The 27,742-nt window shown below is 39.9% G+C and overlaps 1 protein-coding gene across 1 annotated transcript in view; it reads left to right on the top strand.

The window, feature by feature from the left end:
• The window catches only part of slc4a10a (solute carrier family 4 member 10a), a 155,040-nt gene extending 131,280 nt beyond the window's left edge, over positions 1-23,760 (top strand). The window contains exons 20-24 of the mRNA XM_069935401.1: positions 4,856-5,029; positions 6,732-6,854; positions 14,960-15,027; positions 15,832-15,948; positions 21,525-23,760. Coding sequence (XP_069791502.1) covers positions 4,856-5,029; positions 6,732-6,854; positions 14,960-15,027; positions 15,832-15,948; positions 21,525-21,603 — 561 coding nt within the window. The 3' untranslated portion in view covers positions 21,604-23,760. The remainder of the gene's footprint in view (positions 1-4,855; positions 5,030-6,731; positions 6,855-14,959; positions 15,028-15,831; positions 15,949-21,524) is intronic.
• Positions 23,761-27,742: the final 3,982 nt, after the last annotated feature.

Raw genomic sequence — 27,742 nt, 5'->3', positions numbered from 1 at the left:
GCCAGAAGCTTTTACCCAGGGCTGAAATGGTTAACGAGGGGCATAATTTTAAGATGCTTGGGAGTAAGTACAGGGGATGTAAGAGATTAGATTTCCAACACAGAGAGTCATGGATGCAGAGAGTGCGCTGCCAAGAGTGGTGATGGAACAATAAGATCTTTTAAGAAACTATTAGGGGAATGGAACTGAGAAAAATGAAGGGTTATGCAGTAGGGAAATTCCAGGCAGTTGTTAGAGTAGGTTATTGGGTCAGCACAATATTGTGGGTGAAGGGCCTTTATTCCGCTGTAGATTTCTATATTCTGTGCTTTCAGCTCCACTTGCGCGACCTCAGCCTTTCAGACCTGTTGGAATACAAAACTGTTGTATGGCTTTCGGCTCTGCTTGCTAGGCCCTCACTCTTTCAGGTCTGCCTGAGCACTAAGCTGCTGTATTCCTTTTATATCAGTCCTTCATCCTACCTGGTGTACTGGCTCCTCACCCAGCATCTCTTCACATTGCCAGGTATTGTTGGAAAGAAAAACTGTTCCTGAATCTTGTAGAAACTGATAACAATAATTAGTTTACATTGGTTGGCACAACATTGTGAGTGGAAGGTCCTGTACTGTGTTGTAGTTTTCTATATTCTAATAGGACATAATGATGGGGACCTGACAGTATTATCCACTATGGCTACCAAGATTAACTTGATTTTCTAACAGCAGTGTAACTGAATTTGTATTATTAATTCAAGGCTTTTAGTTAGAAACATTGGGTGAAACTATTATTGTTTCCCATTGTTATTGAGTTGTCCATTGTCATGTGTACCAAGATGCACTAAAAAGCTTTGTTTTGCCTGCTATCCAGGCATGTCAACTCAAAGAGCAGGTTAAGCAATAATAAATAAGACAGTAGTCTGAGGAGTAGTGTTACAATAAATCAAATAGCTCAGTACAAAGTGAACAGCACAATCCAAAAACAGCGCAGCATATCATCTTTTGCCAGCGTGAGATCCGTTTAATGACAACAGGAAAGAATTTTTGACTCTGGAAGCTCTTGTTTTCAAGCAGCTGTATCTTCTATCTGATAGAAAGTTGAGGTGGGGGGGTGGGTGGGAGAAGAGAGTACAATCAACTTAGGATGGGTTCTTTAATATGTTAGCAGCCTTCCCAAGACTGCGGGAGGTATGGACCATGGATGGTGGGTGGTCTGAACTGCATTGACAATTCTCTGTTTTCTTGTGGTCTTTGAGCGAGCAGTTCCTGTACCAAGCTGCAATGCTTCTGGACAGGATTCTTTCTATGGTGCTTTTCTAAATGCTGGTCAGAAACCTCAGGGACATGCTGAATTTCCTCAGATTTCGGTGAGAGTAGAGTGTATATAATGTGCTTTTTTTGGTTGTAACTTCAGTATGGTTTACAAGGATAGGTTGTTGGTGATATTTATTCTCAAGAACTTGAACATATATGCCACACAGCCAATGTTTTTGAATATTTTAATATGAGATTTCACATCCAAAGTACAGAGAACCTATGGATAGATGTTAAAATTCTCAAAGATACACTACATTTAAAATCACCAATGCCTGAAGAGGGCGCACAAAATCAGTGAACCGGTGCGGACTCGAAAGGACAACATGTTTCCGCTCCGTAAATGGTTATATGGTTATATGTGTTGATTGCTCTGGCGGTGGCCAGGAAGTGCATAGCGGTAACTAAGTCAGACTCTCATCTGGGCATTGTGTGTTGGAATATAGAAATGCAGAGCTGTGTTTGCTGAGAGAAAGTTACTTATAATCTAAGGAAAAATTATGAAATTCTTCTTAAAATCTGGCAACCATACCTTTGTAACGTAGGTGCAAGGATATAGTGCGGTCCCCTGTGCTTTGCTGCCTCCCCTCTCCCATCTTTCCTCTTCTGGGAGGTGGGGGGGGGGGGGGATCCATTCCAATCAGACTCAGTCGAGATGAATGTAAGAGACCTGGAGGATGGGTACTGTGGTCTGACAGACCCTGTTGTTAATGTATTTTTGTTTTTTAATTTGTTATTTGTCCTTGGTCAGTGGCATTTTGTTTTTTTTAAATGTTAAATAAGCGTTTTTGCTTTTTCATGCAAATTAGGTTTATTTATTTAAGTGGTTAATGTTATTTTTGTTATTTTGGGGTTGGGGGAATAAAATCTGACTCAGTCGAAGAAATGTAAATATACTGAATGAATGTGATACTGTGAATTGATGGAATTGTCGGAGTTTGGAAAAACCATAAATAAAATATTAAAAAAAAAGAACTTGAACACAATAAATCTGACAGTAACGTGGATTATTGTGCATTGGTCATCTAATGCTTTTTCCTATTCCAGATTCTCATCTTTCCACATAATCATTGAACATGTATGTTGTGCTATAAAGGGCTAGGAACAAGCCATTCTGATTCTTCATAATATTTAGAAAATCTCTTCCTATTGTGGGACTTTCAGATAATACTTACTCGTTGACAGTACTTTTTCCAAAAATCAATGATCTATGTGCAGTGATGCTGAATGAAGACCTGGGGGCTAATTACTTAAGTGAACACCTCCTTCATGGAGAACTTTCATTTTGTGTGAACCATTTAAATGATATTGAAAGCTTGTTTACGCAGCATTCAGCAGATTTTCTACCAAAATTATCTCAGTGAAATGATGGATCTTTAGTGCGATTGGAATATGTGAACACTTCTCCAGTCACTCAGCACCCAGACAAAATGTGTATTAGCTGCTTAGCTTGTATATTTTTCTTAGCCTGCGCATACTTTGTAAGCATCAAGATGAATACAACTTAAATGCTGCCATTTATTTCTTTATGGCTGAACCAATGTATTAATGAAGTTGAACTTCTCTCCCATCTGTAATGATTGGTAATAAAATCAAAATTGCTTTAATAGCATCTCTGGCTATTCTGTTGAACATCCCATTCTATCTTTTGTCTTCTATTTGACATAAAGTGTATGGAAATAGGGTGAACATATGAAACAAGTCAACAATTTTATTAGACAATAGGATAGATACCTGGAAGTGTGGCAGTTCTGGAAATACAGCTGTTTTATGGTTAACATGAACATTTTTGAATTCAACTTTTCTACCACTTTTGCTGTGGAATATCTGTCAAACTCCACAATTAGTAGTGGACAGCTGCATTAAGGAGGCGTCAGCTACTTTGTTATCAAAATCAATAATTTAATGAATTTCCCCTTTGGAAAACAGCCAAGTCATGAAAGAATGTTAGTTTCATAGTGAGTGAATTTGGATAAATTATTGCTTAGGTTCCATACAGAATTGACTGTAAATTTGAGGGACCACACAAAGAAGATTGAAAACTTGGCTGATTGGTACACCAACAATAACCTCTCACTCAATGCCCACCAGAACCAAGGAGCTGATTGCAGACTTTAGGAATGGAAAATCAGAGATGTACGATCCAGTGAACATTGGGGAATCAGAGGTGTAGAGGGTGAGCAAATTTACATTTCTGGGAGTCACCATCTTGATGGACCTTTCCTGGACCTAACAGATGAATGACATTGTGAAGAAAACATGTCAGCACCTTTACTTCATTAGGGGGTTTGCAGAGGTTCAGTATGTCGTTGGAAACTTTGGCAAACTTCTACAGATGTGTAGTAGAAAGTGTGCTGATGGGCTGCATCACAGCTTGGTATGAGGGCACCAATACCTCTGAGCAGAAAGTTCTGCAAAAGATAGCCCAGTATATCACAGGCAAATCTCTCTCCATCATCGAGAAAAATCTATGGAACACTGCCATTGGAGAGCTGAAGCAATCAAGGATCCACACCACTCAGAGCATGTTCTGTTCTCATTGTTACCATCAGGAAAGAGGTGCAGGTGGCACAGATCTTGTACCTTCAGGTTCAGGAATAGTTTCTACCCCTCACCCATCAGACTCTTAAACAACAGACTTATCGTATAAGGACTTTTACTTTGCATATTTTTTATTAGCGAATATTTTTTCCTGTGTTTGTTTACGTTCCTTTTGTGTTTACATTTCTCTCTTTTGCATATGTATCTTTTCTTGAGTTCAGTTTATTGCACGACTCATAAGTACAAATACTGCCTGGTCCATAGGTAAAAGAATCTCAGGGTTGTATATGATGGCATGTCTGTAGACTGATGATACATTTGAACATTGAACTATCCTAGCAAGAACTGCTATAGCTATTGTTTTTAACTAATTATTACTGCAACCATTATTTTAGGGGCCAGGAAACCATTGGGTCATTACTTAGTGCTAATGCAATAGCTGCCTCATGTCATTGTAATAATAACCAATGAGAAAATGCCTGAAGGTCTGGGTGTGTGTGCCATTATGTTACTAATGTAAAAGTACATGTTGGTAGAAATGACTCTTCATTACTAAACACATGGGTGTAGAAATGGCTGAGCATTGTACTGTGGTACTAGAATTCAGCCCCGTTCAAGTCAAGCTGCTAATATTGCTGCAAGAGAAGAACTCTGTACTTCTGTGAACTGGGAATATCCTTGTGCAATTCCAGGAGCCACATTCTTTGACAAGTATCAATGCCATTCCATGTACAGCTGTCATCTACACATGTCCCTCAATCTGCTGCCAAAAGCACAGATTCCTCATTTGCTTCCTGACTTATCAATGCATTTTTTCAAATCTGTCCTGCTGTATCTGACAGAATTGACATTATATATTTAAGCACTTTTGTGAGTGCAAATGCTGTACAGTTAAATTTGATCTTTCATATTCTATGAAGTTATCAGTGCAGTTATGTATTTCAGATGGACAAACAACTTGGGCAAGCTTTGAATATTGCATTAAATTGTAATCAAAGTGTTATCATAAGTTTTTTTTTTAACAGCTGTTTGATCGGTTGAAGCTCTTTGCAATGCCTACAAAGCATCAACCAGACTTTATCTATCTACGGCATGTACCCCTACGGAAAGTACATCTCTTTACTGTGATCCAGGCATCTTGTTTGATCATTCTCTGGGTAATAAAAGCTTCGCGGGCTGCCATTGTCTTTCCTATGATGGTAAGAACTGAGGATCGTGACGATAACACATTATTTTAGTAATTAAATCATTTGTAAATAGGGACTCGCTTTAAAATTGAATGCAAATGACCATTGTGTCCATTTTTGCATCTTAATAAGAGCAAAGTACAAGACTGGGATAGCCAATTATTGTTTCTTTATTTTAAAAGGGCAGGGATGTCAGGTAACTGAGGCTACTGAACATTCTGTCAGTGGTGGGGAAATAATTGGAGAAGACACAAATCTGTATGTTTGGAAAGGCAGGGAATGATTAGGAATAACATAGCCTTTTGTCAGGGAAATCCTATTACATGAATTTGATTTGAATTTTTTGAGGGAGTAACAAAGGAAATTGATGAAGGCAGGGTAGTAGATGTCTATATGAATTTTATTAAGTCATTTGACTAGTCCCACTTTGGTAGACTAGTCCAGAAATACACAAGGTGAGCCAATGGATCCAAAACTGGCTTGGTGATAGAAGGTAGAGTCATGCAAGAAGGATGCTTGAAAGTCTGTGACTTCTCCTGTACTGTTGGGATTGGTGTTTATGTTGTATATTAACAACTTAGATGTGAATTTAGGAGATTTGTTTGGGCAATTTGCAGATGATGTGGGAATTAATGTGTAATGGGATGAAGATTGTCTATGGCTGCAGTAGGATATAGATAGACCAGATGGAAAGTTGGGCTGAGCATTGGCAGATAGAATGTAAATTTGAAAAGTGTGTGGTTATACATTGTTGGACATCCATTAGGGGTAGAACATTTTAAGTGAATGGTTAAACACTAATGTATTATAAATGGAGTTCTAAGGATAGAAGCCTATAGTGCTCTTAAGGTAGCAACATTGATTAACAGAGTGGCAAATAAAGCTTATAGCTTGTTTGCCTTCATAGGCTACGACATTGGTTCTCAACCTTTTTTCCCCCACTCATGGACCACCTTAAGTAATCCCTGACTAAACATAGAGCACCTATGGCATGCTGTGTTATGTGAGTGGGAAGGGGAAAAAAAGATTGAGAACCACTGATAGGGCATAGATTAAAAGAGTTGTGACATTATATTGCAATTTAGCAAAACATTATTATCTATAGCTGGATGGATGTAATCATGTGAAAACAATACAAAATAGATTCATCAGGATGTTACTGGGATTGGATAATTTTAGTTATGGGAAGAAAAGAAATAGGCTGGTTTACTCTGAAGCAAGAGGCTAAAGGATGACCAGATGGAAGTATGTAAGATTCACAATCATAGATAGGAATAGTCAAAATCTTTTTCCCATGGTAGGATTCAAAAATAAGAGGGCGCAGGTTTAAGATGAGAGGAAGGAGATTTTATTTTAATGAAGAGTGATTGATATCAGTAACATGCTGCCAGTGGAGATAATAGAATCAGAGACAATATGATGTTCAGGATGCATTGACATTCATTTAAATAGGCAAGGCATGGAAAGATAAAGTCCTAATGTAGGTAAAAAACATCGACATGAGGGATCCATTTCAATGATACCTCTCATAAACAAAATATTTACAAATGTCTATTTAGTGTACACAAGAATTATTGAGAAAGATAATGTATTGTGAATATTGATTGAATTTCAAAGATAACAGGTTATTTCCAGTTCCACGTTCATTTTTCCAGCCGAAACGTAATTTTTTTCTGTTTTCTCGATGACTGCTTGTAGTTTGCACCTGTTACAGGTTTTGGCACTCGTGTTTATTCGAAAGCTGATGGATTTCATCTTTAGCAAACGGGAGCTGAGTTGGCTGGATGATTTGATGCCTGAGAGTAAAAAGAAAAAATTAGAAGATGAAGAAAAGGAAGTAAGAATCTTCTATCGCAACAACGTCCAGTTTGTTGATTGGGTTTGTAGCCAGATGAGCCAAGTCTTGAACCAGCTGGAAAGGCAGCAAGGGCTTACATGTTGATATACTTTTAGATGGGTGAGACTGAAGCTACTGGTGTTGGACAGCTCAAGTGAATGGGTGTGTTTGACTCTGTCTATCTTGTGGTGTCAGGTTAGAAAATTGGATTCCACATCTTTGATGTCATTATTGTCAGGCAATGCTAGATGAACTGAAGGATGTGAACACTTACAGAAATGTAAAGAGAAATGTGATTGATTATTGTAAAAAAAAATTATTTTAGTTTTTCCTTTTGGCTGTTCTTTGGCTTCTCTTTTTTTTGTGGCAATTGATGAAAATTGCCAGTCTTCTGCTCAGCCCATTACAGACATTGGTACACCTCCCAATGCCCCACAAGAAGATTTATTGGAGGTATATCAAAACTAACTTTGTAATAAAAGTAGCATAATCAACATGATTGATTGCGTGACAGACCATAATTTTGGAGGATTCCTTCGAATTGCTGAATTGGAAGCCTATCCTCTCATGAGTATTTTTTGGGAAGAAAACATGAAACTGCAGTGCATCAATTGATATTGTCAGCACTTAATAGGGATTATGACCAGCCTCCCAACAGCAGCTACATTGATCTAACTTCTCAGGGTCTGGGTCACCAGAAATGCAAGTGAAAATCTAATTCATTGATTGCAAAGGTAATATCTGTTATCGCATGCAATGAAAGGAATTCCAAATGAAGTGTTCACCTACAACTAGGCCTGCTTCCAATTGATTTGGATATGACATGTAGAGAGAATCTTCACAAATATTTTGTGTAACACTCTTTTCAATTTAATAGTGGCCATTGAACAGGTTTCATCAATTACACTAGGCAACACATTTTTTCAAAAGGGTTGTTTCATGAAAAAAATTGGGATTTAGGATAGACAACTTCATGCCAAACACAAAGTTAATTTCAGAAGTTGGACAAACATTTCATTGAATATTATTATGATTGCATAATGATGGTGACACATTGTGTTAGTTCAATTGACCTAAAAATTGTTTTGCCGCTGATTTTTGTTTGTACACGGCACCTGATGCCTCTTGTGTCAGTGTTCCAACAGTAGTTGACCAGCACTGATGGATTTTATTTGCCCTGATACCACTTTTCCATAGTTGCAATGTCTTGGTGAATCCTTTCGCCATGTTCATGAGAACATAAGAAATAGGAGCAGTAGGCCCTTCAAGCCTGCTCTGCCATTCAATGAAATCCTGGCTGATCTGATTATAGGCTCATCTCCACTCTACCTGCCTTTTCCTCCCATATTCCTTAGTTCTCCTATCTTGTCCAGTCTTGTCTTACTGAGGTAGCCTCCACTGCTTCAATGGGAAGTGAATTTCACAGTTTCACCACCCTCTGGAAAAAGTAGTTCCTCCTCATCTCTGTCCCAAATCTACTATCCCGAATCTTGAGGCTATGTCCCCAGTTCTGATCTCCTCCACCAATGGAAACAGCTTTCCTACTTCTGCCTGAATCATGCCTTTCATAATGTTGATCCCCTCTCATTCTTCTAAATTCCAGTGAGTACTGTCCCAGAAGACTCGACCTCTCCTCATAGGCTAATCTCTGGAATCAACCTGGTAACCTCCTCTGCACCACCTTCAAAGCCAATACTTCAGATGCAGCCTCACCAGTACCTTGTACAGTTGCAGCATAACCTCCCTGCTCCTAAATTCAATCTCTCTAGCATTCTTGGTCGCCTGGTACACCTGCAAGTGAAATATCTACGATTCATACAGAAGCACTCCCAATTTCTTCTGCACGGCAGCGCACTGCAACCGCTTGCCATTTAAATAATACTCTGATCTTCCATTTTTCCTTCCAAAGAGGATAACCTCACATTTACCAGACCCTTGCCCACTCACTTAACCTATCTGTATCTCTCTCTGGAGACTCTCTGTATCCTCTCCACATTTTACTTTTCCATTTAATTTAGTGTCATCAGCAAAATTAGATACCATACACTCTGTCCCCTCTTCCAGATCGCATGTATATCATGAACAGTTGCGGGCCCAGCATTGATCCCTGCGCACACTGTTCACCACTGATTGCAAACCAGAAAAATACCCCTGTCCCCCCAACTCTCTGCTTTCTATTAGTTAAGCAATCCTCTATCTATTCTAATACATCACCCCCTCCCCCCCCAACTCTAGCATCCTTATCTTGCAGCACCTTCAGTCTCTGACTGCATCAAGGTCAGCAAGGAAGAAGTCCAAGTGAAAATGCAGAAAATGAATTTTCAATGGTTTTGTACCCTTGGAGTAGACTTAAAATCACATGAATAGGTTATATCTTTGGGAAAAAAAAGGTACATGGTTGGAAAATTTTCAGGTGATTTTTTGTGATCAACACCTTCAGTAAGTATCATCTTCATTGTCCAGTGATATATGCAGCATCTTGTCTGCATGTTAGTTTTTTCTTCCCTTTTCTCTCCTGTTTCCTGTTTACTCAACCATGACTGTGGATTAATTAGCTCTCTGAGACTCCCAAAAAGCTTTCAGAATTATCCACCCCTACTTCCTGACAAGCTCCTTCCTTTACAGTAATCCCTTAATTTTGATTCTTGCCTCCAATCTCTCTCTGCCACCAATTTTCCAGATTAAACATTTTCTAAAATAATAACTTCTGTTTTGATTTTTAAAAAAAAGAAACATAAGTGAATAGTAGCAATAGCACAATTTTTATTCCAATACTTCCATAACTATTCTGGCAGGAACAGCACCCCGATGAGAAAATACTTTACGGAAACAGAAAATGGTGGTCATGCTCAGTCAATCAGCTACCAGCATCTGTGGAAAGAGAAACTGAATTAATATTTTCTTTTATCAAAGAAAGTAGGGACTTCCATCAGTTTTAAGTATCAATGCATGTTCAATTGTCATCATAAGATCGTGGTTTCAAGCTTGTCATCAGAAACTTGAGGCTATAATCCTGGCTAACAGCCCAAAATGTCAACTGCAGCACAAAAGTGCCTCCTATTTTAGTGTTCAAAGTAGTGCAAATATTTCACCTGGTATCCTGGCCAATAGTTTATTCTCGCCCTATAAATATTAAAAAAAAATGGTTGCCTGGTCATGACTTAGTTGTGGGTTTTTGTCAGTCACATATCCTTGTATTAGAATCATGTTATTCTTCTAAAGAGGTTCAGGCCATCAAATGGGGTTGAGGGCACTCTATAAAAGAAAACTCCTTAGTTTAGTGCATTCCTCAGACATTCTTCATTCTGTTTATATGTTTTTAGTAAGTATGTTCCTGTTAAAGCTGTAATGTATTGTTAATTCTGCTCCTAAGCAGAAACAACTGCTGTGTAAAGTGAGATATTAGGAGATCTGGGATTTTGACCTTTCAAAGGAGTTCAGTGTTTTAATGACTAAGTGATTATGATGGAAAATCATAGTTGAAGCGGAGAATGCCAGTCAAATTTTACATGAACAATAGACACAAGGAGATACACTCATTGAATTTAAGGACTGTTTGTGTGCATGAATGCTAACTCTTTGTGTTACCCAAGTAAAACACCTTGTCCGAATGATGTGCACTGTGTTAATGCTAATTGCTTTAATCAAGCCAAACCAATCTTATAATACAGTACTATAGTTTCATCATATTAAAAACTTTTAATCTGGTTGGTTAGAGCACTGTGTAAGAAAATATTTTCCTCTTTTTGAAATAGCATGTGTTTACAGGAAGCAGTGTGATAGGTCGTGTAAACACCAGCTCCATGACCTACATTAATAATAATCCTGAAGAATTCGTCACAAGAAAAGTTTTTACTTGCCACAGGTTTAATTTAACTTTAACTGGGAGTGACATCATAACACCCGCTATTGTCATTTTCTGAAGATCACACTGGGAAGACATATGCCTCAAGCAAGGTGTACGCTTGAGGTTGCAGGCTGTCCATTCAATATGAAGTATTTGAATGGGTGCTAGCTAGCAACTTTTGACCAAAGCAAGTAAAGGGTGAATACAAAAAGCGCAGGAGAAACTCAGCAGGTCCTGTAGCATCCACAGGAGGCAATAATGTATCCCAAGTTTTGGGCCTGAGCCCTTCATCAAGGTATAAGCACACAGAACAGGTAGGCACCTGAATAAATAGATGAGGGGGTGGGGAGGAGATGTGCTCCTTACCCCATCTGAATAAATAGATGGGGGAAGGAGTACAAGCCAAGAGATCGTAGGCAGAATTGGATAGGTGATCGGAGAGAAAAGCTGAGAATTGAGAGGAGAAGAGGAGTGAATGCAGAGCTGGGTGAAAGAAGACAGAGGAATAGGGAAAGAGAGAGAGATAGAAGGGGGTGGGGAGCTGGAGGAAAGAAGACAAAGGGAATTGAAAGAGATCCCTGCTATTACAGCAGATCTAGTCTGCATCCAGTCTTTCTGAATTGGAGAAGGCCACCTTGCAAACATCAGATGCAGTAGATGACCCCAGCAGATTCACAATTTGTTGCTCCACTTGGAAGGATTGATTGTGACCATGAATTGTGGTCTTGGAGGAGGTGTGGGTGCAAGTGTAGCATTTCTTGCGGTCACAGGGGTAGATTCTGAGGGGAGTGATTAGTGGGAAGGGATGAGTGGATGATGGGAGAGGTCACTGTGGAAGGTGGAGAGGGGAAGGTGGGATCTTGTAGGTGGAGGAAATTGTTGGATGCGGAGGCTGCTGAAGTGGTTGGAAAGGACCAGGGGAATCCTATCCTTGCTACATCTTGGGGTGGAGGGGGCAAAATGTGCAGGAAAGGGAGGAAATGCAGGTGAGGGCTGAGTTGATAGAAGTGGAGAGGAAGGCATGTTTTTGAAGAAGGACAACTTGGATGATCTCACATGGACGACCCTGTCCTGGGACCAAATGCAATGGAGACGGATGAATTGTGAGAAAGGAATACAATCCTTTCTGGGGAAAGGGTGTGCAGGATAACTATGGGATTTGGTGGGTGCAGCAGAAATCTAACATTCTGTATGGCAGAAATTCAAACTATCTGAGAATACAAACTTTTCAAAAATGCTCAAACTTTAAAAATTTTGCAGGATTTTGTATGTGGATGCAAAAGCACCATAGATGCACAACAGCAACAAGTAACCATGCTTGTTGACTTTTTCTTTCAAACTACTCATTCTGATAAATAAAGCATGCTGTATTTGCAGCTGTCCCTGCTGAAGGTGGAGAGGGAGAGATGTGTCTGGTGGCAGGATCATGCTGTTGGAAACGGAAATTGCGGAGGAACAATATGTTGTACTTGTGGAGTGGTAAGTGGGGACTAGGGGAATACTGTCCTTGTTGCATTTGGCGGCAGAGAGGGCCAGGGCAGATGCACGTGAAATGGAGCATATGCAAGTGAGGGATGAGTTGATGGAGTGGAAGCCACATTTTTTAAAGGAGGAGGACATCTCAGATGATCTGGCATGGAAGACCTTTGTCCTGGGAACAGATGTGATGGAGACAGGAAACCTTTTCATTTCTTCTTTATTCTTCCTTAAATTTGAATTTTAAAAGTACTCCCCGAGAATCCAGACTGACCCAATCCCTGACCAGTCCAGATTTTCGGACTTTTACTGCATGTAGAAAATGTCTGTAAAAATTTTGTCTCGTGAGATAGAGACAGAAAAATCGAGAAAGGGGAGAGTGTTGCTAGAGATGGACCACGTGAATTTCAGAATCAGAATTTATTGTCATGAACACGTCACAAAATTCATTGTTTTACAGCAGCGTCACACATACAATATTACCATAAATTGCATTTAAAAATAAATAAATTTATCGTGCATAAAGAGGAGAAATCGAGGTAGTGTCTGTGGTTCATTGTCCATGCAGAAGTCTGATGGCTGTGTGGAAGAAGTTGTTTTGTGCCGCTGGGTGTTCTTCAGGCTCCTGTACCCGCTTCCTGAAGTTAGTGGTGAAGAGGGCATGGCCTGGGTGGAGAGGGTCCTTGAGGATAGAGGCTGTTTTCTTGAGACATCTACATCTTTTGTAGATGACCTCAATTGAATGAAGACTGATTCTCATCATGGCACTAGCCGAGTTCACAACTTTCTGTAGTCTTTTCCTGTCTTGAGTGTTGGCATCTCTACACCAGCGATGTAACCAGTCACCTGTATAAATTTGCAAGTCATTGGTGACATACCAAATCAACTCAAACACCTCGCAAAGTATAGCCACTGGCGAGTCTTTTTCGTGATTGTATCGGCATGAGAGGTGTTGAGATCAGAGTGGAAGTTGGCAGCAAAGTTGATGAGCTCATCGTGGTTGCAAGATGCATTACCAGTGTCTTGCCTGTGTAGGCTTGTAGAATAGATTGTTACACATATCCAACAAAAGGTAGGCATAGCTGTAACCCATGCAAATATCCAGCCAGTCCCCCTCCATCACCACCCTCCTCCACCACCTGGCAGAACTTGCTCTCATCCTCAAAAACTATTCCTTTGACTTGGAGAAAGTGGGATGAGTCAAAGAAGAAGTTATTGACTGTGAGAATAATGGGTTTAACGGAACATTTGGGCAAGGCTCCTCAACTTATCCTCTGCTACTTTGGTGCTGCTTCATACACCCAAACCAAAATGAGCTCATCAACTTTATCCATTTTGCTGTCAACTTCCAGCCCAACCTCAAATTCACTTGGTTCATTTCTTGCAACTCTTCCTTTTCTTGATCTCTCTTTGTCCCCATCTTGGGAGAGAAAATCTCAACAAACATTTTCCACATACCCATCAACTCCCACAGATACCTCAACTACTTCTCTCCACACCCCTATCCCTTGCAAGGATTCTATTCCTTTCTCGCAATTCCTGTCTCCATCGCATCTGTTCCCAGGACAAAGGTCTTCCATGCCAGATCATCTGAGATGTCCTCCTCCTTTAAAAAATGTGGCTTCCACTCCATCAACTCATCCCTCACTTGCATATGCTCCATTTCACGTGCATCTGCCGTGGCCCCCTCTGCCGCCAAATGCAACAAGGACAGTATTCCCCTAGTCCCCACTTACCACTCCACAAGGCTCTGAGTACAACATATTGTTCCTCCGCAATTTCCGTTTCCAACAGCATGATCCCGCCACCAGACACATCTCTCCCTCTCCACCTTCAGCAGGGACAGCTTGCTCTGCCAGTCCTTCATCCCTACTAATTGCCCCCTTGGCACCTACCCCAAGTGGTAACTCTTTTCAATTCCTTTCCCCATTCCTATGCTGACAGATCTGTTCATGGTCTCCTGCACTGCTAAACTAAGACTACACACAAATTGGAGGAACAGCACCTCATTATTCCATCTGGATACCTTCCAACCAGAAGACATTAACATTGACTTCTCCGGTTTCCGTTAGCACCCACTTCCCTCACCCTATTTCTCTTTACCTCTCCCTTTGTCTTCATTCGTCCAGCTCCACATTCACAGAACTACTCCCTCCCCCGATTAAGTCTTAGCATTTCTCTCCTATTCATGCCCACCTTTGGCTCTTGGTTGCTGGCCTGGACACCTTCCCCTGCCCCTTCTTCCCAAACCTTTTTATTCAGGTGCCTGTCTGCTTTTTGCTCACACCTTGATGAAGGGCTTGGGCCCGAAACATTGGTGTTCTATCTTTGCCTCCTATGGATGTTGCAGGACCTGCTGAATTTCTCCAGCATTTTGGTATATTAACTACAATCACAGCTTCAGCAGCCCTTCTTGTTTCACTCCAGGTAAGGACTTGCTTTGTTATTTGTTCTACCCCTTATGAGTGCAGCACAGGCATTCTAAAGGGTGGAAACCAATATATGTCAATTTCATCTTGTTTATGCTGCAACGGGGCTTCATTTAGCCCTTTTAGAACAAGCTCTATTTTTTAGACGATCCTGCCCCGTTTCTGCTCTCATATACAAAATAATTAAAACACAGAAACAGCTCGGTTCAGCCAAGATCAACTTCAGGAAGGCAGAATAACTTGTATTGAGGCAAGGACGGGAGAGACATAATGGTCATAGACTCAGACTTGTATAACATTTATTTGTTTAAATGAATTATTATTTATTAATAGAACATTTCTTGATTCCAAAGGAAGAACAAATAATGCTAACATTAGCAGAGGAAGGAACAATTCAGTTACCATTGGAAGGAGCTTACAGGTAGTATTTATGTTACAGGTTTTCTCTGAGGCACCATGCAGTTTTAGTATCAGGAAATATTTACTGTTATTTTGTTATTGAGGAGAAAAAAACTACTGGGATGATTTGTCTGACCCTCAAGGAACTTAAAAAGCAGCTGTTATACATGGTTGTTTTGGCCTCTGTATGTGGTGGGTGGAAGGGCATGTTATTCTATAGCCCAGCTAGACATGGTGGTAAGCCTTGCACCTGGAAAGGATGTGGAGACACTGCCAATTGCCTATCTGTCATCCTTATTCTTTCAGCTCTCTTGATTGTTTGGGAGGCAAATGGGCTTTTTAATCCTCCATTGCTCTTTTCCAGACTCCTGATGATTCTCCCCTATCCCTAGGATGGCCAGACAAGTTTTAGCACCAACCTTTTTGTATATTCATCTTTCAGTTTTGCTTCCCTTGTATTAATGAATCTGAGATCAGGCAGCTGGAAAGGCCCATCGGACCTTATTTCTACTTCGATTACCTGTATCTTGCGACACCTTAGATCTACAGATCTATCTATTTGATGTGAACTTAGAAATCCTGGAAATGTGTCATGTGGTATGAGGCAATTTTGCAATGGGGTAAAATGAATGTGTCATTACGGTCAGTTTGAATTTTTTAAAATTTGCTTTCATTCTATAAATGTACATGTTCCTTGTACATTAAGTACAAGAATTTTTATTATCTTTTAAACATGCTAGCTATTATCAATCATTTAGAAAAGCACTTGTGTTTCATAAATGGTTATATGGTAACGTTTCAAAATATAACCTTTTGATTTAAAAAGGAGCGATCCTTCTGAAATCAACATATCTGATGAAATGGCCAAAACCTCTGTCTGGAAAGCACTCTCCGTGAATACTGAAAATGCAAAAAACAAGAATACATTCTCTGCCTCAAAAAGGTACTTTCACTCAAACGTATTTCTGTAACGAACTGCAATAAGTTGCACTATTTTAGACGACATATTATGACCATACATGGAGTAATTGGGTGTTTCAGATAATTAGAATAGTATCATCTTTGACAGAATGTGTTTCCTACCCATATAATTAGCAATTTAAATTTATAGAAAATTAAAGCTCATCTATTTTACCTGAAAAGTTGTGACCGGTTTTATTTTTTCAAACTTGTCTTTGATCTGGTTATAAATCAGAAGAGCTAATTTTGTCAGTATCTGAAATGAGGTTGAAAATAACTGATTTGGTCACTTAATTCCATAGTTAAAAATGGAATTAAACAGAACTTACTCCAAAAGGAAGCAGGTGCAGTGGAGAAAAAGAATCAAAATTGATTTGAAAAATTGTAAAATCCCTCAAATTGCTTTTGAAGTTCTGCCAAGTCTGGGTCACTTTCCTTCAGTTATTCTGGTAGAATAATGTGTTCATGCCTATACCATTGACTTGAACAAAGTGGGAACAGAGGCTGTTTTATGAACAGCTGACCCAGCAATTCAAAGCAAATTTTTCTAATAGCAAGACGCTCCTACGAACTTTCATAATTACTGACATGTTGGCTCATGGCCTGTTAAAACCCATCATATTGCAACATGGACTATGGGTAGAGTGGAAGGCCAATCCAGCAAGTAGGAGGAGGTAGCACGGTGACACAACTGGCAGAATTGCTGTCTCAGAATGCCGGCAACCATTATCTGATGCTATCAGTTAGGAGTTTGCACATCCTCCCTGTGTCTGAATGCATTTCCTCTAGGTGCTCAAATTTGCACACATATTCCAAAAGATGTGATGGTTAGTAGATTAATTTATACAGTGTCTAGGTTAGCCTTGAAAACTGGAGGTTGGACGGAGGGGGAGGGGGGGGAAAGACTAATAAGGAAGAGTTGATTTGAATGTGATTACAAACAAAATTAGTAGGTGAATGTTGATGCTGTGCAAGCTGATATAGATTTGGAATGAATGACCTCTCAATGAACAAATTATGCCCTTTGAGACTATTCCGCCATTTAATATGACCATAGCTGATCATCGACATCAATGTAATGTTCCTGCTCTCTCTCTTGATCCCCTGAGGGCTTTTTCACTTCAACATACTTTGTCACAGCTTCTACATCTCTGTGCTGTGAATTCCATAGGTTCACCACCCTCTAAGTTGAGATATTTCTTTTCATCTCAGTCCTAAAATCTCCTGCCCTGCAACCTGACACTATGGCTCTTACTGTAGATCTCCCAGTCACAAAAAACATCTTCCTGCTTCTTCTTTAGTCTAGACACCGTCAAATCTTCTAAACTTGTGAATACCAAGCTAGTCTTCTTACTCTCTCCTCGTTCTGCAGCCCCAGAAATCACTCTGATAAACTTTTGTTGCACTTCCTCAATGGCAAGTGTACTATTCTTTGATAAGACCACTAAAATTGGATGTAATACTCCCACGGTGGTCTCATCAAGGCCTGTATAATGGATACATTCAATGAAGCACAACTTCCTGCTTCACCGCTGCTTTGACATTTTTGCATTCAGTGACTGGTGTACACAACACCCTTGCATACCGATACTTCCCAATTTCATACCATTTAACTAATATGTTGCCTTCTCATTTTCCATACCAAAGTGGATAATATATCCACATTATACTTCATTTACTGTGTTTTTCCTCATTCATTTGATTATCAATTTTAAATCACTTTGTATCCATATAACCCATTTAACAATTCCCATTCCCATCCAGTCTATTTGCATTTCCATTGAAATTGTTTTATATCCCTTTTATTTACTTATCGCTTTGGTTGAAATTGGCTCTGATCCTGGTGCAAAATGAACTTTACCATTGGTGCCAGAGTCAATGATGGGTCCACTTTTTTCCTCAAGTCATATGAATTAGATTAGATGACTGTAGAATTTTTGGCCCAGAGTAGGGGAATTGGTAACCAGAGGGCATAGGTTTAAGGTGAGGAGGAAGAGATTTAACAGGAGACCGAGGGTAACTTTTTTATTACAGTGTGAGCATATGGAATGGGCTATCAGAAGAGGTGGTTGAGGCAGGTACTTTGGCAATGTTTAAGAAAAAATTGGACAGATACATGGATTGGAGGGATATAGGCCAAATACAGGCACATGGGATTAGTGGGGGTGGGACATTTGGGTTGTTGTTGGTAAATTGGGCCGAAAGGCCTGTTTCCATGCTGTGTGATTTAGTGGTGACAGGGTGGGTGTTTTTCTTTTAAAGACCTGGGAAGAATTGAAGACAGAGTTAATTTTGTTGTAACTTGCATGAAACAAAGCATACTGAGGATGCATTGAAAGATGCTAATTGTTTTGGAAAAGTGCCATGTTACCTATGGCCCGATGCATTTTAAGTTTGATTTTTACACAATATCCAGTCCGGTGTTTGAGCATTTTTCAAAAGTTCACTGTTAGAAATTGTACATTACTCAAGTTAAAGTATTGCCAGTGTTGGTGCTGAGGCTCTGATATGATTGTCATTGATTTCTGCTCTTTAGGGCAGCATTCTCAACATTTTTTTTGGCTGTGGCCTACTTAGGACTCTACTCAAAGTTTATGGGCCCTCATCCCTGTGAAGGAGTCAAGTTTAGTTGGTTTCTTCCTGTGTGTGTGTGTGTATTTGGATGCAAAAGCAGGTTTGCAGAAGGCACAAAGATAAGTGCCATTGTGGACTATCAAAGAACACAAGGCACCAATTCCTGCATATGAACTCTGTCTTGTTTAACTACTGTAAATGAATATAGTTCAGTTACAGATATGACAGTGAAAAATACAGATGGAGTTTAATGTGGACAAGTGTGAGGTGTTTCACTCCAAGGTCAAATGCAAGTGAAAACTATATAGTTAATGAAAGGACTCTCAAAAGCATTGATGTGCAGAGGAATCTTGGTGGACGGGTCCATTACTCCTTCAAAATGGCTATGCAATTGATAGGGTGGCAAAAAAGGTGTATTGACTTCATTAGATGGCTCTCAGTAAAGAATCTATATAAAACTTTGGATAGGTGGCAATTGCGGCATTGTGTGCCACTCTAGTTGCCCCATTACAGTAAGGATTTGGAGGCTTTGATAAGGGTACAGAAGAGATTCATCAGAATGCAGTCTGGATTAGAGGGTATGTGCTAAGGGGAGTAGCTGGACAAGCTTGGGTTATTTTCTCTGGAGACTTGTAGACTGAGTGGAGTCCTGATTGAAGTTTATAAAATTATGAGGCATTAATAATCAGAATCTTATTTTCCGGTGTAGAAATGTTACATACTTGAGGACATATATTTAAGGTGAGGGGCAGTGTTTTTTTTTTAAACACTTTCCCCTCACAGAAGCAGATATAATAATAATAACATTTTAGGGGCTTCGAGACAGACATATGAATATGCAAGGAATAGAGATGGTGCCATGTGCAAGCACCAGAGCCTTAGTTTAATTTGGGCATCACGTTTGGCACAGATGTGGACCAGATGCCTATAATGCTTCATGTACTTGCAATCGAACTTGAGGAACTGGACTCATTTTTAAGTACTGGAATTACAAGCGGAGAATTAGGTACAAATCATAATGGAGCCAAGAGCACAAGGACAAAAGGGTTCCAGCAGAGACTGTTTCTGCCCAATCTTTTCAGAGAATGCAAGCATAATTTCCAACTAGCATTCTGTTGAAATTGAGTGCAAGATCAGCTTGCAAAGTTCAGTAAGTGGTTTATCCAAAGTTCATGTAGGGTTCAGTAGGAGAACCAGATTGAGAGTTCTGCTGTGGATTGATAGGGCCATTGAGACCACAATCAGCTTGGGATTGGGAAGAGAGTTCAGGGGAGGCTCAGAGGGATTAGTCTGGATGCAACACGAGAAGCAAGATTTGGGAAAGGGGCTGTGTCAAGCATTTGATGCTCATATGTCAAGGAAGACTCGCATAAAGGCTCCCCATGTATGAACTCCATTGTGCTTTATTACTTCAGATGTTTAAAGAATCAAAGTTGTAGAACCAGCAGTATAAACTTTCACAAAATTGTGGCATAACCATGCCCTGATACATAGCTGCTACAGGAGAGCAACAGTAAATCTGACAAGTGTCAAGCATTGGCTTCCTGAAAAAAATATACTGTTTGGTTTTCTCTGAGCCCTGTAGTTGAATAATTGTCAAGATTAGTTGAGATATGCAGCGACCTACCCTTCAATCTCTATAATATAAAGTTGAGACGTTTAAACCTCCTTCACATCGATACCCTTATGGCTTTTGACAAAAGAAAGTTTAAAAAAATTAAAAGCAAAGTAATATAAAATAATTGAATATTTGTAGTTTTAGTTTCAAGGTTCCTTTTATTATCACATAATAATGCATTTAAAATATAACATACTTAATATACTTACTTTGTCGTAAAGTAGTCACCATGAACGCTCCTTATCAAAAAAAGCAAAAGAGTGTCCCTTCAGAAGCACTGAGTGTCTGTGGATTTGCTTCCAGCGCTCCTGTAACCTCTGCAGCCACATAGACATCTGTTTGATTCATTGGGAATCCAAGCTCCATATCCAAATCTCCATCTCGATCAGGAAGCCTTCAGCGTCATATGCCCTTTGGGAAGCTTTCTTGCCCTTAGCACCCTCTTGAATCCCAGCTCTGATACCCAGTTCCCAGCAGCCTGCAGCCCCTCAGACATTGAGGCCCTTACTGGTAAACCAGTCAGAACATAAAAGATAAGCCCCTTTCTCTAAATTTCTCGAAAGAAAACTAAGTAATTTCTTCCATTTTGGGCAAGTTCCAACCAATCTAGCAGTACATATAGTAAAAGACACACTTTTCAAGTTTATCATTTTTGTTACATTATCATTTAATATCTATAGTGTTAGTCTGGTTGGAACTTCAAATGATAAATGAGATAAAACTCCTGCCCAGTAGAATTTCTTTAAAGAAAACTACATTGTGGCTTGGATTTTGGGAAAAGAATGCAATGATCATTGCACCTAATTAGTTATTTGTAGCAGTGCTGAATGTCTGAGATAGCATTGGCATCTCTCTTAACCTGCTGTTTTCATTCCATTTCTGTCATAAGCTCCCCTTCCTTACCTCTCTAGATGCTAATTCCCCAAAAGGTAAGTCGATCTTGGCTTTGATATTTTTGCCATCAATGGTTCATTACTGTGTAAATATTTTTGATTGCTCTTGGCTTATTAATACTGTTTTACACAAGCTGTGCAGAAGGTACAGAGCTTAATATAAGGTAGAAAACCACATATTCTGAGAAATCAGACGCAAAAACTTGAAAAATTACTCAAACTGTTTTGTCTACACAGCTGTAGTGTAAAGGTTTGATTTTTGTTTTATTGCTTGCTGATGTGTTGTTTTCTTGAATTATTAACTTCAATGAAATAAGAGTTGTTAATACACATTTGCATTTGAATTGCACGATGTCCCAAATGGCTGCATGGATTCTCTTCACTTGTAGTCACTCCAAATTGTACTTGGTTGTATTTCAGGTTCCACGCAGCCAAGCATTGGTATATTTAATATTTTACCTTTTCATTTTTCAGCTCCCATGCTTACAATGAACAGAGAAAAGAGAAGAAAGCGTACTCAGGGAAGGGTATCGACAGGGAAACATGTCTTTAATCTACTTAACATTCAGTTCCATGTCTACCTGCTCATTGAAAATCAGTGTCACATTTCTATCTCCTTTGATTCAATTCCAAATCTACTGATCCTGTAACAACTTTTTATTGAAACCAGCATATAATAATTCACATTGACTTTTTTTCCCATTAGTTACTGACGTGCAACAAAGATTTTAAATTTAAAAATATTAGTGTATCTAACATGCAGTTAATATAAAAAGGCTGCAATTTGTTGTAATGTAGTGGTCAAATATCTCATGTAGAGTTTATATTTGTAATTTAAAAGTCAGTGTTTGTGACTTGGCATTTTAAATATGCGATTATCTGCTCTAAACGCATTGCTTTTTATTGGTTTACAAGTTCATAAATGAGTACTAATATTTAAAAGTAATGTTGTCCTGCACATGGTTCCATTCTAAACCTATTGACTTTTTAGCTGCTTTTCGTCTTCTGTAAGAATGTATTGTGCAATATCTAAAATCATTATCCAGAGAGTATACAACATGGATAACAGTTTTCACAGAATTATAGTTACATAAAATTAATATATTTTCTAGTTTTAATCCTTTCCTAAATCCAGCCTGGATTGATGCAAGGTCACTCTACAAGGTAACATGTCGCATTAAGATGAAACAATTATGTGATTTAGTTCATTCTGCAGAATTGCATGTGCTCTTTAAGCATGGAAACATTTACATTTTACTGGCCTAGAAATTCCTTTTTTTTTTAATGCATTAAAATACTGTTTGTGGAGTGTTTGTCATCTTTATTAGTAGAACGGCAATGAACTAACTGCACTTCAGTACTGCTGGTAAATTATGATTTGGGACTGCTTAGGTGCTGTCACTGAGTGCACCATTGCAGCCTTTAAGCATGTAGCAATACTGTTTCTGCATAAAATGTTACTGTGTGAAGAATAGTGAAAGCTGAGAGAGGGGAGGGACTGTTCTTCAGGACTGACTTGAAGGTAATGAGAGGGGCTAGCGGAACAGACAAATTGCCAGAGAGATGTTGTATACATAGAGTTACCAGGATACTTCTTGTCTACGCCCCAGTGCTCTTGACATTCGGTTGTTAGCAGATCACTGGTAGGAATAAACTCTTACATTTTTAGCTCCAGGAGCACCTGCAATATTATCACACCTTCCTGTCTTGTAGTGCCTGACCCTGTGGGCTGAAGGAAGAGCAGAGAGCCTAATTTCTTCTTTGACTCTAAGAGCAGTCAAGGCTTATGAGTGTGCCCCAGAAGTTCATAAATCTGTAAGGGCTCCCTCGCTGAAAGTGTCACCTTACCTGAGACCTTCTCTCTTGGCAGTTGCTTGTGGTGCCTCCACCATCTATGCCCCATTTCCATTCCAAGTCTCCAGCAAGAAGAGTAGTTTGTCAGGACAGATAAATCAAAGAGGTTGCAAAAAAAAAAATGACCATTATTTGTGACCAGTATCAAGAATAGATAGTGAATCTGCCACACAGCCAGGCAAAAATTGTATTTTGATTGTGATCGGCTGTTTTAATAATCCGGTTTTACAATAATTGCATTTTTAAGACCAGCTAGGTTGAAATTCCACAAGTTATGTATTGAAGCAGTTTTTATTCTGGAACCATTTCTATAGTGTCACCAAAAGACCTGATGGTGAATCAAGCTTGATTGTGAAGTTGCAATTTTGCTTTGCATAGATTAAACCTATTTTTAATGGCACTGGAGTTTTTTTTAAAACACAAAGGGAATTTTTGGGCCATATTTCCAAATCCTTTGGAAAGATTTGAAGTTGCTGATGCATTTTAACACGATACTTTAGACTGCAATATTAAAACAGCTACTTATTTTGCACAATAAGTAATTTGCAATACATTTTCTCAAAGTTAAATCTATTTTTAAAGCTCTGTTAATGAAATGAAACGAGCTACAGTATACTTTTGATTATCTGAAATGCTTGGGATGGGATCGATCTTGGATATTCGGGAATTTTCTCTAAGCAGACCAGTAGCATCAGGAGAATATTTGTATCAGCTGTCACTGACCCCTGACACCTCCCCACCACCGTCGCCAATCCTGTCTGGGAGCCTTAGGTTTTGATTCACCTGCAAGTGGTCAGGGATTGTCCTCCAGCAGAATTTCATTGACCTTTGTCGAAAGGGTATTTGACTGAGAGGATCTGGGGCTTGGGGGGGGGGGGGGGGGAGCAGGGAAAGAGTGCAGTCTTCAATTCAAATTCTGAGAATGCCACAGTGCAATTTATCACAAAGATGCAGTAAGTCATGGCAAAAAAAAATGACTATTTATAAATAAATAATCAATGCTGTCCTTTCCTTCAATGTGTAACCTGTGGACAAATGTTTCCTTTGTAAAACTGATTCCCTGTGGCCCCACTTGAGCACGGTAGGATAAAAAAAAAATCAGCTTTTTTTTCTCAAATTGAGACATCATGTCATACACGAAAAACGTTTGGATATTTGGAATTTCGGTTGATTGGTTTTCAGTTCATCAGAACTATACTGTTACTGAGAGATCAGTGTCTGCAACCATGTCCAACAAGGCCAGACAGCAACTTCATTTGTGTCCTAGATGAAGAATGTGCTGATACTTTTGAGTATTTTCTTGATCTGTTGTATACTTTGCGATATTTGTACCAGGTATATTATTTGAATTTAAAGATTTTACTTCATTCCATAGCAATTTTAATTGTAAAGTAATAATTTTAATGGTGAATCAGAAAAATGTGTAAAATTAAAATATATTACAATTGATAAACCAGTTTATTTTAAATATTGTAATTTCTTGATAAAATATTAAAACTACTAGGAATACAATTTATGCAGAAAGGTGAATTTCAGATTTATTGTCAGAGTCTACATGATATCATATCCAATCTTGAAATTCTTTGTTCCTGCAGGCACAGCAGAATTACCACTAATTGTAGAGCAAAAATTGTAGTGCAGCATAAACATGTAAACAAACTGCAATACAGAGAGAACAAAAGAAACTCAATAAAGTGCACAAGTAAGAGTCCTTAAATGAGTCTCTGATTGAGTTTGTCTTTCAGGAGTTTAATGGCAGAGGGGTAGCAGCTTTTTCTGAACCTGCTGGTGCAAGACTTGTGGCCACTATACCCTCTTACCTGATGGCAGCAGTGTTCCCTGGAGATGTACTCAATAGTGGGGAGGGTTTTTCCTGTGATGTCCGGGGCTGTGTCCACATACCAGCTCATGATGCAGTCGGTCAGCATAGTTTCCCAACACCTCTAGAAATTTGCCAGGGTTTCTGGTGTCACATCAAACCTCCGCAAACTCCTGAGGAAGTAGAGGCACTGACATGCTTTCTTCACGATGCTATTGGTGTGTTGGGTCCAGTAAAGATCCTCCAAGATGGTGACTCCCAAGAACCTAAATTTGCTCTCCCTGGATTTCCCTTCCCTGAAGTCAACAATCAGCTCCTTAGTTTTGATGACATTGAGTGCAAGGTCATTGTTGGTGCACCCTTCAGCCAAGTTTTCAATCTCCATCCTGTAGGCTGACTCATCCCCTTCCTTCATACACCCACTACCATGGAATCGTCGGCAAATTTGCAGGTGGTGTTATTGTCATACCAAGCTACAGTTGTAGGTGTGAAGTGAGTGGAGCTGGGAGCTAAGAACACAGCCCTGTGGTCTTCCAGTACTGATGGAGATGAGGAAATCCATGATCCAATTACACAGTGGGGTATTAACACTCGGGTCTTGGAGTTTGCTAATCAGTTTCACAGGGACGATGGTGTTAAATGGTGAACTGTAGTCGATAAAGAGCATCCTGGGAGATGCATCTTTTTTGTCCAGGTGTTCCAGGACTTTGTTAGTTGGGATCCTGGGGTCCGTAGGCTGGGCGCGGTCATCCTGATTCCTGTACGCATGCGAAGGTTTTTGGTTGGTGCACATGAGGTGGGTTCGCATATTGGAGTTCAGTTGGTGCATACGTGAGATAAAAGGCACAAATTCGGTATCGTCAGGGTGCTTAACTCTCGTGCATGTGCCAACTGAACTCCAATACGTGAGCTCTTCAAGCATGCGCCAACCGAAGACGTGCACAGGAATCGGGATGGCTGTTCCCAGCCTATGGACACTGGGACTATGACTAACAAAGTAAGTACGCACACATTTTGGTTCTTAGATACCCTGCATCCCTATAGTTTGTTAAATATACCATTTGATTAAAAGGTTTGTTGTAAGACTTCGGTACTCCACGTGCGCAAGCAAAATTCTGACTTGCGTCCATTTTGAGGTGCAACCAATCCTTCAGTCCCAATTATGATCATAAGTCGGGGAAGCAGCTGCATTGTAATGACCAAAATAATCATCACCTCGGAGTAAAACATTTTGAAAATCTGAAGTATAAACACAAAATGCCATATAAAAGTTTACTGTTTCAATAACGTTGATGAAGAAGAAGCCATTCATTTCATGTCAAGGTACCTTCAAAATATCTGGTAGAAATTAGTGATTAAGCAATAATTGTGATTCAGGTAAAGAGGCGGGAGAACAAAATAAACTGAAAGGGTTGAAATCAGGGGAGAAAGAATAATAAGGGTGATAGCGAAACGTGAAAGGGGGGGGGGGAGGAGGGAAGCAGCCAAATGAGAAGGCATCAATCTAGAATTATGATTGAAAATTACAGATAATGTTACGAGCTTTTGCCATTAATCTAAATTTCTGATGTCTTGCCCATTCCATCTACAGGGCCACCTGCTCCCTTGAATGCTCTTACTTAGTTTGACTTACACATTGTACACATGTAGCAAAATTATGTGCTGTAGTCGAACAGGTAGTTGCAAAGGAAAACTCTAATACTAAACTAATTGAATTAATTAAAACAAGACAATAAATACATTAGTTGGATAATAAAATGATCCTAGTGCAAAATAAAAATGACTGTCCTTTCATGCTGTTGGAGAAGTCTACGATTAGTATTTCAAGAGTCTGATAGCTGGGAAAGAAACTTCTTCAACCCAAAGGTGCTGGGTTTCAGATTTCTATACCTTCAGCCTGAAGGTATCAGAAGGAAGACATTGTGACCATGCTGATGGGGGTCCTATATGATGTTGGCTGCTTTCTTGAAGTTGCACCTCACACAGATGTCAAGTGGATGGGAGGTCAGAGCCTGTGATATCTGGCTATGTTTGCTATCTTCTGCATTCCTGGGCACCCGAATTGACAAATCAGGGTGTGATGCAACTAGCCAGTATAGTTTTCACAGTGCACCTGTAGAAGTTTGATGGAGTATCTGACAACAGACCAAATCCCTTTAGACACCTAAAAAAAGTAAAGATGTTGGTGTGCCTTCTTCACAGATGCCTCTGCACTGGCTCCAGGAAAGGTCCTATGAGGCTCTCCACCTTCATCCCATCAATGCAGACAGATGTGTGGTCACTCTGCCTCTCCTTCCTAAAATTCACAATCCACTCCTTGGTCTTGTTGATGTTGAAAGACCAAGATTGTTGTTCTGGTGCCATCCAACCCAATACTTGATACTTATCCTGTATTCTGACTCATTTCCAGTTATTCGCCCAACAGTGGTGAATTCATCCTGTTGGCAGCTATGCATCCCGCTTGTGATAAATTTCCTGTGTTCTTAACTATATTTCTGGCTTTTGGTGGCCATAGGCTTCCAGCCAGGGGTGAGGTTTGTGAAAAGCACGGGCAGAGCAACTCTGAGGGTGGTGAGGGTGCGGGGGTGGGTGGCTTGGGCTAACGCTGGCAGGAGGCTTCCGGGGTGGAATGGTTACAGAGAGTGGAGCGTGAGGCCCCCCAAAGTGCAGGGAAACGGTTTGAAACTGGCACTGAAAATCCAGTCCCAGCAGTGCGGGGGCACACAATTGGGGAAGGACTAATAGTTTGAAGTCTGTGAACTTGATGCCCTGGACTTTCAGGGTCGCCACGTAATACCCCTTTACCCCAGTCGAGTGCGATCTGGTCGCCAATGAAATCCTCTGTGCAGTGGGGAGAATAACCAGTCCGCAATGGTGGGCCAGGTCTGGGTGGATAAAACTCAGTTGACCCCGAGTCAAATAAGCAATTGGTATAGTGTCCATGCACTTTAATCAGTTCCATTGCTTTTGTGAGGGGATGGGAGAAGTCCTGGTCAAGGGTTACTGATGCAGAGACTTG

The sequence above is a fragment of the Narcine bancroftii genome, chromosome 4 (assembly GCF_036971445.1).
Source record: "Narcine bancroftii isolate sNarBan1 chromosome 4, sNarBan1.hap1, whole genome shotgun sequence".
NCBI lineage: Eukaryota > Metazoa > Chordata > Chondrichthyes > Torpediniformes > Narcinidae > Narcine > Narcine bancroftii.
Note: the sequence above shows the minus strand (reverse complement) of the source record. Positions and strands in the feature narration are given on the sequence as shown.